The 13,403-nt window shown below is 29.8% G+C and overlaps 1 protein-coding gene across 1 annotated transcript; it reads right to left on the reverse strand.

Moving 5' to 3' along the window:
* Nucleotides 1-5,421: 5,421 nt before the first annotated feature.
* Nucleotides 5,422-6,889, reverse strand: LOC107029079 (acylsugar acyltransferase 3-like). The gene has a single exon (XM_015230382.2). It carries the CDS (start codon nt 6,844-6,846, stop codon nt 5,554-5,556), a length of 1,293 nt encoding a protein of 430 aa, XP_015085868.1. The 5' UTR covers nt 6,847-6,889; the 3' UTR covers nt 5,422-5,553.
* Nucleotides 6,890-13,403: the final 6,514 nt, after the last annotated feature.

Consider the following 13,403-nt stretch of genomic DNA (forward strand, 5'->3'; position numbering starts at 1 on the left):
AAATGAGAGACTTTGTAACTAAAAATTCAAAATTAAGAGTCAAAATCCTGAATTTTTTTTTTAAAGAGATATTATGCCTTTGCCAAATCTGAGATCTATTGGACCTGGAGATTAATTATGTTGCCAATATTTGCATTGCCTCACTATGGTGAAAAATGTTGCTTACAAAAAATTTAAGAAATATGAGACTTGACATATTAGTCGGGATCAATACTTATGAATTTGCCCGTATATTTGAGTGAGTTTTTGAGTCTACGCTAGATATATTGTACATTTGAATAGATTGCGTTGATTTGGAAGCTCAATGAAAATGGAAGATTCAAGTCTCGGAGTAATTGTTCAATTATTTACGGTAAGTGGATATCTCAATCCTTATTAAGGGTATAGAATCGTGTATTTCTTCATGGTATGTGTTAAGGAAATGAAACTTGGTGATGAATTAACGTGTCCATATTGAATAATTCTAATGATGAAAATGGGTAACAAAAGATAATGTGATTTAAATAAATAATTAATTTAATTATTTTAATCCATTTTATTTCGACTACATTTTATACATTTATATTTAATAAATTTTAAATGATTAGAGAAGGATAAGAAATTAAAGAGTATAGTTTTAGAAATACAAGTCATGAAGATAAAGATAAGCAAATACAGTGCTCCACAATTCATGACCTAAGCCTATTAGCAAATTTCCTTAATTGTCTGGAGTTGGACCCCCAAACTGATCAAATAGATAAAGATTGTTAATTTTGGAGATTGCATGTATAATCCTTTGGGCATGGAATCTGGACGATTAAGGTGGTTAGTTGATAGTGGCGGTTAGCTAACGCTCATTGTTCTATGGCATGTTTGGGTGTTGCTTAGTAAGGGAATTATGGGCAAGTTTAGAATGATCAGGATTGGCTGGAGGTTACCTATTGATAGGTGATGGTTCTATATTTTTCATTATGAATGTATGCATGTCTACTACTTTATAGTATCATTCATGCATTGCATGTTTGGGGAAAACATTGGAAAGCATATGAAATGATATCATATTGCTAATCTCATGCAATGAACCTGATATTGTTGCTTATTATTTTGAGTGTTATTGTTCATTGTGATTGTAATTGTGCATGATTGATTTTGTTTTCTAGTTGGTTGTGATATCATGCCGGTATACAGATACTAATAATTGGCTTGGTATCACGCCTAATATGGAAAGCTTTAGGGGTCATACAAGGTGGGCTTTGCAAGCATTTGAGGAGCCTTGTCGGTGAAGTTGCAGTGAAAGGAGTTGGGGTAATTTGAGGTAGAAATTATGGTTCCAAGAGGTGCTTTCCTATTAAGTATGGTAAATGATGGTTTGGAGGGGGGTTAGTATATTTAAGTTCATGTTTCCTGATTTATATTATGTGGTAGATTCGAATTGATCAATGTTGCCTACTAACATGTGTTGTTTGTATTAACACTACTCTTGCTATTTCACTTGACATAATATGATTGCAGGAATATATAATGTTTCCTAGGTGAAGACAATGATGTTCCTGACAGCTTCTACTCGATCTTCTTTCCTAATAGTGGGAATCTTTATCTTATTTCCTTTGTTCTTGTATCTTCTTAGTCTCTCGTGTAGCTGTTTAGAGTAGTTCATTGGGGATGTTAGTTAGTCTCTTGTAGATATCTTATAGTAAAAACCAATTAAAGATATTTTCACATCCGTATAGGGTGTTAGATTACGTTGTACTTATTTTCTGCATATCATGATCGTTAGGGCCTATCTATGTGTTAGAGTTGGTGTTCACATGACCCGATGAGTTGAGTTGGGTCGTGACAATTATTTTAGCTTAGCTTCTACACTCTTCTTCTCCATTTCAAGTTTGACAATTTCCTTGAGATGAGAAAGGAGAGAAGAAGTGTGATGGTCAAAATTAGATAAATAAATTGAAATAAAGCGAGGTATATCAATTATGAAAGACACTATTTTATTAGAAAATCATAACGAACCTATAAACTCCATAATGCAAGGCATTGTAGTTGCCCTATATAATTGAGAATAGTAACTGGACTCCTTGCTATTCTCAAATTGAGTTACATCTTTTTCTGGTAATGCAACAATTACCTCAATTCCTTCCCCATTTTCATTATCCATAAAAAAGAACATGTTTCCAATCCCAACTGCCTGCTTGGCTTTCCCCATCCAAAATCCAAATTATTCAATGGGTAATTGCAAATACTCCGCAATTAAAATGGCTTAATTGAACAAGTAGTAAAGTTTCGTCATCTGGAGCTGGACCCCATGGTTTGCCTTTAGGAAAAGGTAGATATTCAGGGCCAGTATCCCCTTGGACAATTGTATTGAACGTTGATAAATTTTGCTCCCCTGTCATTGCAATCGACAAAAGTAGTGTTATCTCTAAGTGTTCCAGCAAATGGATAGTAAGAGGATAAATCTTTGGATAGCGGTGTGGTGTTTTACAAGGGAAAGGATAAAATACTGCAAATGGCATGTAGACGGGTACTGTTAGACCCGTAAACTACTTGATCTAACTACGTGCGGATATGTCAAGGATTTGGGCATTGGTCTTGACATGAATGGGGGCAAAACAGTGCAACACAGGTTTAAGGTGCTTGGGTGTTGGCAAAGCAACTTGAACATGCAAGGCTTGCGTGCGGGCTAGAATCATCGGCAAGACAGCGTGTTGGCTTGACAAGGCAAAACTGTGAAGACTTGACGATGGCAAAAACAAATGCATTTCACGTGAATTACTGAAATAAAACTAAGTGTTGGAGGGCAGCTAAAATATTCTAAGTATTGGAAGCTGGCTGAAATATTCTAAGTGTTGGAATGTAGCCTGAAATATTCTAAGTGTTAGAATATTAATATTTCGTGTGGATAAGGATGTAACTTGAATTAGATTCTATCTGTTAGAAATATAGCTGTTGGAAACATTAGTTTGAATCATGTGATGACAAGTGTCGGACATGTGTCATTTGTAACTGTCGCATGTAACTGCTATGTGCAGAAATTTTATAAGGGTGAAAATTTCGTTTAAGGCTACAGGGTGTGATTCTGGCCTTAGACAAACTCGTGAAGCCTTCCCTTTATATTAATTTATAAGATTAATAAAGATTGGGACGAGTTCATGTACATTCTGTTTGTTGTTTAACTTTGCTGCTTAAGTATTTCTATACTTAGTCAAATTTGTGTGAGTAAGATAGGCTGAGTGTTGCAGACGTTTGCAAGACTGCCTAGGGTGGTGTTCGGTAAAAATAAATCGACCCTCTTTCAGGTACTATAAACTGATCAATTAGAGAAAGATTGTAACGCCCAATTGAAGAAGGGGTGGGAGAATTAGGCTCAATAATCTTTTTTCAGTAAACCATACAAGCCTTGATGCTGCCATGGATGTAGATATGGGTGTTCTTTTAAGTTATTGTAACACTCGATACTTATACTAGTATAATAGGTCTTGGGGGCATGAATATGTGAATTATTGAGTGAAGTGAACATGGTCACAATTTAGTCAGTCAACTGTTTCTATTTATGGTAATATGCATTATTGGTTGGTATCTGTTGGAGAGGATATAATGGCAATAAATTTGGGCTTATGGTCCTTCATCTTAATTAAAAATGTGATCCATAAACAATAATTCTGCAATTTTATTTTTAAAATAAGAGAGTGCCAGTACTTTGCTAGTTGCTACTTGTATATGAATAGTTTTGACGGAATATTTCATGTATCGAGAATGATATATATCACTTGCATACCTTAACCATTCATATTTATATATATATGATGATGATGATTTCTTCCGATAGATATAAGCTTATCAATAAATGCCGCTTCTATACATGTATCTAGTACACTTTTTACATGTATTTGGGACACTAGATACATGATAGAGTGGTGAACGAGATGGGAGAGAGGCGAACAAGATTTACTATGTATCACATATACATGCGAATCCAATCGGATATAAATTGTACCTAGAACAAATTACATCTAAATTTGATCTTCATGTATCCTTGATACATGTATGTAGATATATTTGGAGGCACCAGAATCTGGTAAAATACATAATATTGCAAACTAGAGTATATTTCTAAGTAATTAGCTCATAAAGTAATAGAATTTATGTAAGTTCCCCAAACCATTCATCATGATGTTGCAAAAGTTCAACAACTATATGTGATATTAATCCATAGATATCATAATGGGAGCCATGAAAGCATCAATGAAGTTGAACCACTTGAATATGATTCTATTTGTGAATTTCATCTCAATTTTTCTTATTATTTCTAATTCTCATATTAAAGGTGACTCCACCATATTCATAAGTTGTACTATTTAATTAGATTAGCAATTGGAGAAGCATATTGAAGGAGCTCTTTGTTATTCTCAAATCGATTCACGTCTTTTTCTGGTACTGCAACAATTGCCTCAATCCCATCTCCACTTTGATTATCCATAAAAAAGAAGCTGTTTCCAATCCCAATTACTGGAATTGTTACCCTGTTTGGCTTTCCCCATCCAAAATCCAAGCTATTCAATGGATAATTGCAAACACTGCTACATCTATATAAATTTCACCTAGAACTTGTATCGAAAATCACTTTGAATGGTAAAGGAGTGTAATAGGTCATTATGATAGTTTAAGTGTGTAAGTGATTTTCGATACAAGTTCTAGGTGAAATTTATGTCTTTTCCCTAATTAATTAAGGTTAGATAAATAAAGACATAATACATATTTAACTTGATCTCAAATCACATTAATGTCTTCCAACATTAGATATGCACAGGTAGACATTTAAACTTGTATAAAGTTGAACAAATAGACATACATGTCGTACATGACATTTTTTTTTGTCTTACGTGGTGTCCTACATGTGTTGTGTCATGTAGGACTCATGTGTCTACTTGTTCAAGTTTATACAAGTTTAAGTGTATATTTGTGCATACCAAAGTTGAAGGCATAAATGTGAAATGAAGCCAAGTTAAATGACACATTACTGTATAGCCATAAATAAACTATAAGTTTAAACACATGATCTACATGTATTGGGTTATTTATATATTCTTTAATTAATTAAAGTATAATTTAAATAAATCTCATAGTGTTAAAGGGTTAATTATATTATTTTTCTAGTATTTTTCAAATTACAAAAATTCCTTAAAATTTATGAATTTCGGATACATTAATGGACCTCCTAATGCATCACTAGACTTACAGATACATCACTGGACAGTCGAATACGTAGGTGAGGGACGTATCAAAGAGGAGAGAGAGATATCCAAAACGGGAATAGAGATGTATCAGCAAGAAGAGTGATGTATTCAAGAGAGAATTTTTGAAAAAAAAAATTAAATGGTAAATTTTTTATAACCTCTATACTAATCGAACGCTTTGTTGATATATTATAACCGCACTTGCTAGTTCGATTAAAATTTGATTAGTAATTGGAGAAGCAATTTATTATTCTCAAATTGATAATGCAATAATTGTCGATTAGTAATTGGTACTCGACTAACTACTAATCGAACGCTTTATTGATAAGCGTATAAAAAACTACAGATTAGTAACTGGAGAAGCAAACTGGAGAAGCTCTTTGCTATTCTCAAATTGAGTCACATCTTTTTCTGGTAATACAATAATTACCTCAATTCCATCTCCACTTAGATTATCCATAAACATGCAGGTGTTTGCAACTCCAAATACAGGAATTGTTACCCTGTTTGGTTTTCCCCATCCAAAATCCAAATTATTCAATGGGTAATTGCAAACACTGCTACTTCTATACAACTCAATCGAATGTATCCACTCACTCCATAGCGACACTAGCTTCTCCTTCTTCACATCCCCTTCCTGCTTCAATTCGTCTTTACCTTTCCTAATCTCGCGAGCCACTCTCCCCATTGTCATTTCATCCTCACTCGTTGTGTCCACTTTGATAAAACTAATAATATTCCCTATTGTCCGTGTTTCTAGTGGTGGATTCAACATTGGACGCAAATTCACAGGTAGTGACAACGAGGATGGTTTAAACGAGCTCGAGTTTGCTCGAGCTGCTGTTACAGCACACTTGTAAATTAGTGCGGACAACACTTCAATTCGAGTTGGATTTTGCACCCCTGTTTCTGATTCCACTTGAGTTTTCAGCATCTCAAGTTTCGAATTGGAAAATAAGTACCTTTTTTTACAAACGGGTAAATTGTAAAATTCATAATCAACGTTAGTATCCGTATGAATGCCAGTGGATGGCATTTCAGTGAATGGCGGAAAAATGGACGATCCAATCAATTGAGGGGAAGGTATGTTCGCGTTGTCATCACGAGCTATGGAAGCCCAATCACTAATGAAATTGGCGAGCGTGCATCCGTCAGCAATTTTATGTGATAGCCTAACACTTACAGCTAATCCTCCGCAATTAAAATGGCTTAATTGAACAAGTAGTAAACTTTGTTCATCTGGAGTTGAACTCCAAGGCGTACCTTTAGCAAAAGGTAGATATTCAGGGCCAGTATCGGGAAGATTGACTATTTCAGACATTGGACAATCGTATCGAACTTGTATAAATTTAGCTCCCCTGTCATTGCAATCGACAAAACTAGCGTTATCAGATCCGAGTGTTCCAGCAAATGGATAGTAAGAGGATAAAAGTTTGGATAAAGAATTTTGAAGTAGGTTGGACACTTGTTCTGGTGTTTTAGAGGGGTTAGGATAAAAGGCTACAATTGGCATGTAGACTGGAACCATGATTTCATCAGTTAGACAAAGATTGTAACGCTTAAGTGAAAAAGGGGTAGGAGAATGAGGCTTAATAATTTTTTCAGCCATAGATACAAAACTTGATGCTGTCATCTTTCCTTTGAGTTTGGTGTAGATGGGAAGCTATAGTAAAATTCAATACTTATTATAGTAGGCGGGGGACACTCGGGCAACGACCAGTATTATGCCATGTAGAATATATGTGTCTATTTATTTGTATAAATTTAAATATCTACATGTATATATTCAATTTAGAGAGCATAGATGCTAACTTATTTAATGGTATATTTTAAAGGTATATATTTATCCACATGGACACGTTACTATTTATAATGATGCAATATTTATGATATACACGTGGGCACAATATATTTTTCAAATACATTACTAAATAGTACAAGAATAAAGGATCCTTTTAAAAATTCGATATTGTTACAATAGTTTCAATCAAAATACGAAATTCGACTATATTTTAAACTTTTTCCCCTAATTTTGGAATTTCTCAAATCATTTTCATGGCTGAAAATAACTCACAACCACAAGAAAATTTGCAGACAAGAAGATAAAGTTTACAATTAAAGAATTGTTATTTTGGGAAAATTTGTTAAAATTGGTGCACTAGGGAATCTGTAAATATGTTAAGACTTCTTAATCAATTTCATTCATGTAACATTTTTCAGATTTTAAGATTCAAACAAGTCGATTTTTAATTATAAATTTTTCCATGTGAATTTAGAGAATATAGATGCTACCTTAACTTTAAAAAATTCTTGAGTTGAAATTTAAATTATGGTTATAAAACTTAAATAATAATATATTCAAATTGTGGGACCAATAAAGGTAAAAAAGGAATTGTTCCTTTAAATATTTACCATATAAGGAAATGTGACTTCCTTTTGAGATTGACCAAAAAGAAATAGTGTCAAATAAAAGGAGACGGAGGGAGTAATATATTAAATCAACATGAATCCTAGTAATTAGAATAAAAACTAGTATGATTTATGTAGTTTGCTCTTAAAATTATTGAATTTAAGTGGTCAAATTTAGTGGTTAAAATTCAAACCGTTTTCAAGCTCATTTGAACTCATATTAACTTGGGTAGGTGAAGACCTAACCCTATTTCTGTTTCAACCATTTATAACATATGTAAATATCATAGTGTAAAGAGTAAATTAAATCATATTCTTACTTTTTTTCTAATTACAATAATTCTTTAAAATTTGTATTTTCAAATACATATGTTACCATTCGGATACATTAGTTCACCATCTGGATACATTAATTCTAACACAAGAAGAACATTTTTGTTGCACTAAAAAGGAATAAAATCTAAAAACTTATTAAATCCCATAAATTAAGCTTACTTTTCTTCTTATTCTCAATCATATGAAAATCCAAATAGAATGAAAAAATTCAATATTTCAAATTGCTCCCCTGTTCAACGAAGAAATATTTCAGATTTGATTTTAAAAAAATTATCAAAATTTTGGGTAAGCGAAGTGAGTTATGAAGGATACAAAAGTGATGAAATTTTTGTTGGACAAATGATATCCTTTTGAATCTTCGAGATCATCGAATATACTTTCAATTTTGATTCAAGATTGTCAAAATTTTTGAGATTCAAGATTCTTTCTTCTCCAATTCATCGAAGATCTTTTCACTTTTGATTCAAAATTGCTGAAATTTAAAATTTTTCTCCTACTTTATTGAAGTTCTTTGAGAAGATACATCATGAATATCTTTGTTACTTAGCATTTTACTATTCATGTTTCTTGTTTAAATTGAAAAGTAATGTATTTATACTAGATACATTAACTAAGTAATTGTTATCCATAAGATATTAGATTTGAGATCGATACATACAGTGTGGTAGTTGAATTGATATATTTAATATAAATTTGAATTTATGTATCATATCTAAAAAAATAAAGGGAGCTTTCACATATAGCCACTTAAAAATAGCCTAATTACTCTCAACAACTATAGTTTGATAATTATAATTTGTAGCTACATGTTATATGGTGGAGAGAGTCGAGTGAGACTACGAGAGAAGAAGAAAGGTGAGAGAGAGAAAAGAGTGGGAGAAAGGTGAATTGTATATGTATATTGGTTAGATAATTGAATATCACAAATGTATTTGCATATATGGCAAGCGAGTTTGGGAGGGGGAGGAGAGAGACGAACGAGGTTGGGAGAGGAAGGATAGTTAAAGTGTCTATTATGCACTATGAAAGTTGGAGGTCAAAGTTAAAAATTGAAGCTAAGTTTAAAGTCCAATATATGTATTATGTCATTAAATAATGATAACAATATTTAATTGTAAATTTAATGAAATCATAAACTCAAAATAATCATAACAATATTATGGCTTTGCTTACCCTTTTGGGATTTGCTTTACTCATTTTGTTATTAAAACGAATAAACGATTACACACATCTAATTCAAAATGAATAGAATATGGATTTCGATTCTTTTTTATTGTCGGATATGTATATTTCAATTTTCTAACCTTCGGATACATGTATCAAAAAGTTAAAATCTGTTAAGAGTTCTTTATTAATATTTACTTACTCCTTTAGTTAAGGCTTAAGTCACCGCTAGCCCCTTAAAGTTATTCGCATAATTCACTAGACACTTCAACTAGGACTTGTACCTATTAAACACATATACTTTCTCGAATTTGAACCATCTGAACATTTTTTGCCTACATGGCACATTGTTTGTGATTCACCCCAAGTAGGCGCCGAAAGGTCTTTAGTTAGATATTTTTTGGGGAAAATATTTTCTTTCTTCTTCCTCCCCTCTTTGTCGATTATTTCCTCCACCACACAAATTCAATTGGTTCAAATTTGAAGGGGTAGAGGTGTTAAATAGGTATAAGTCTTTGTTAAGATATCTAAGTGAATTATGCGGACAACTTTAAGGGGACGTCGATGATTTAATCCTTTAATTAAGGATATCATTCTCACACATTTAATTCAAAAAAAATAAACATATGTATCTCAATTTTTTTAACAAATACATGTATCTGGAGCGAGTCATGATTCATGTATCCAAAGACTAAATATGGTATAAGAAAATCAACATGAATTCTAGCAATTAGGACCTAAACTTGTGGAAGTTATGTAGTTTGCCTTAAAATTATTGAATTTAAATGGGTCAAATTAGGCGGTAAAAATCCAACCCCTTTTCAAATCCTTTTGAGCCCAATCAATTTGAGTTCATATTAACTTGGATAGTTCAGGATCTAACCCAATTTCTATTTCAATCATTTCTATAATTCTTTTTAGTTAGTCGTTAATAGATATCACTTTTCTATATTTTAGAATAATGTAACTTTAATATTTTATTTTGTAAATAAAATAATTTTAAACTGCATATTACAAAAATCTTTTTTTTTTACACTTTACAGAGAGTCAAACAACATCAATCAAAATAAGATGAAGCTAGTAGGGTGTGCAATTAAGTAGGTTTAAAATTAGCATGATTTTAGTTTATCTGCACATTTTATATTTTGGTGGTATATGCATCAGGGTGAAGTTAGAGGGCAGAATTCATTTGAAATCAAATTTAAATTTTATTTTATTTTATTTAAAAAAATAGCATTCACTTATATTATTAATTAAGTTAGAATCCTATAACTCAAAATCACAAATTACAAAATATTTGTCATTGGATACGTGACAATAACAAGGTAAGAACATTTCCTATCCACCTCTATTTTACTCTATATTTTCTATTCAAAAAAGTGTCAAAAATATCCCTAAACTATTGAAAATCAATCAAATATACCCTCTGTTTGAATTTGGTGTCAAAAATACCCTTGTTGTAGTGTATTGGCTCACTTTTACCCCTCAAAACTAACAGATCATCTCAGCTTAAAAATCACATTTTCTGTTGACTTGGAAATTCAAATGGAGAATATTTTTTATGAACAACTATTCACGCTTTTTATTTCACTTTTTGAATATTTTATTCTTATTTCTATTACTTTCTAATTAACATATTATTTTACATATAATGTCATTAATTAAATATTAATATTCATACTTTTTTAAATGTAATATAATATTTTTTAAAATATATTATTTAATATGTACTACTTTCATACCGAATTAATAGTATTTTAATTTTTTTTAAATTTTCGTCGATAATATAATTTGACTTTGTTATTAATTTTCACTATAAGGAATACACAAAATTAAAATGATAAAATAAAAAATTTAATTTAAAAAATGCAACACATAATATGATAATTTGATACAAGATAACTATACAATATATAACATAATAATTTAAATACAAGATAAATACAACACATAACATAATAATTAATTTGCGATGAAACAAGAATCATGCCAAAAAATGAGTTTTGCAATTTTTCCAGGACTATCACGTTTTTGGAGAAAGGAAGTGATACATGATATAATGACTACATGCATTATATTTCACAACATGTTAATTGAGGATCAACGTGATCTTAATATACCAATTCAAGTTGTCATAGCGGCTCCAACTCTAACGATGGAAATGGTGGTAGATGAAAATCTCCGATTTAAATAACTCTAGTTAGACATAAAAAATTAAGAACAAAGATACTCATTTTGAATTCCGTAATGCATTAATAGAACATTTGTAGGAACAACTTAATAATTTCAAAAATTGAATGTTTATGTAATAGTTATGTAATTGTATTTCACTTTTATTTGAATCCGTTCATTAATTTATATATTTTATATAATATTTTTTTGTAGATTTATGTTATTTAAAATTTAAAATAAAATATAATTTTATATTGAATAAAAAAATAAAAAATAAAATTTTGAATCACATAAAAATTAATAAAGTAATTATTGAAAAAAGAAATAAAAAATTTATATCAGTGTGGAATAAGAAAATAAGATAGAATAAAAATAATAATATAATATTAAAAAGATAGAAAAGTATTTTTTTTGAAAGTAAAATATAAAATTAATTATTTTAAAAAAAAATAATCCAAATTTAAAGAGTAAAATAGTGTCGAATTAAAGATGTCTAACCAAAGTCATATATATGAGTACAACAAATTTATTGTCTGACAATAATTGGATAAGCAAAACCACGTGAAGCTTTGACGTGGATAATGCTAAACCGTTAAAAAGTTTGATTTGAATTTTAAAATTTTATAATATATTTTTTATTTCAAATAAAATAATTTTTTATTTTGTAACTAAAAATTATTAAAACTAAAAAAACTAAAAATATTTAAAAATATAAAATAACATAAATAATATATCATTTTAACCAATTTTCTAGCCACAAACATTTTGCACGTGTTATTTTCTCTCATGACCGGCGGCCGCCTGCCTAATGTTGTTTAGCAAATTTATTGTTTGACAATAACAGGGCTTCATGTGCAATTATTTGTCAAAACTAACTTCAATTATATTTTAAATAAGTATATGAAAAAAATTTATCCGTAAGGTTGTTTATAATAAATTAATACGATTTCTAATAATATGTGATTTAATTTAATAAAATAAATAATCATATATTAATTTGTTATAAACATCCCATGTGAATAAAAACAAATTTATACAAAAGAAAATTGCAGCGTCCAATCAAATGTACTTTTAGTCGTACACTTCCCATAGTTATGGTTGAGAATAAGTATGAGATGATAAATAGTATCGTTATGTGATAGAGAGGGGTCTACATTATCCAATTAGTTTGAATTTTTTAAATATCATTATTTGTGTTAAATTTTTAAATATCTAAATATTGAATTTTTTGTTTTGAATTTGTTTGCTAAAGTGTTCATACAAATATATAATTAAATTGTTCTTTAAATATTTCTTTAGTCTAACAAAAATATAACTATCTAAGGTGTTTTTTAAGAAAAATAACACAAAATATGGGATGAATAATGACATTAAAATATTCAATAAAAAAATTATAATGAAATCGTATGAAAAATAATGCAAATTATTAAGTCAAATTGAAAATGATCATAATTTAAAAGTACTAAATGATGCTAAAATAAGTCTTATAAATATTAAGTTAATCAAAGAAAAAATAAAATTAGATTACGTATTTAAATGTTTGAATCAATATAAAGTAAAGAACAAATATTCAACATTATTGTCATCCTTAGTATTGAATTAATTTATTTTGTTAGTATTAATATTAATTTGATTTTGAATTGAATTTCATTAGAATTATTACTATCTATGGATAACTTTTTAATTAAACCATTTAAAAATCTAAATCTCAAAACACTCGAAAAAAGATATATTAAAAAATTATAGAAAATATATAACTAACATTTAAAAATTACATTAAAATAAATAGTTATATGTCTAAATAAATTTTAAAAATTATATATAGAGAGAGTGTTTGGTACGAAGGAAAACATTTTTTTAAAAATATTTTCCAATTTTCTAATGTTTGGTTGGAAGTTTTGAAAAATGTTTCAAAATCAACTCATTTTGCTCGAAATTAAGGAAAATGACTTCCCTTCAAAAATTAAGGAAAACGTTTTCTAAAACTCTTCTCCAATTTCAAATTGCATTTTTTTTCGAAAAACATCAATTTTTTTTTAAAAAATATTTTCAATTTTAAAATTTTATTTTTTTACCCGTTCCCTGACCCCCACCACCCACCCACCACCG

Source organism: Solanum pennellii, chromosome 8, assembly GCF_001406875.1.
Source record: "Solanum pennellii chromosome 8, SPENNV200".
In the NCBI taxonomy this organism is placed as follows: Eukaryota; Viridiplantae; Streptophyta; class Magnoliopsida; order Solanales; family Solanaceae; genus Solanum; species Solanum pennellii.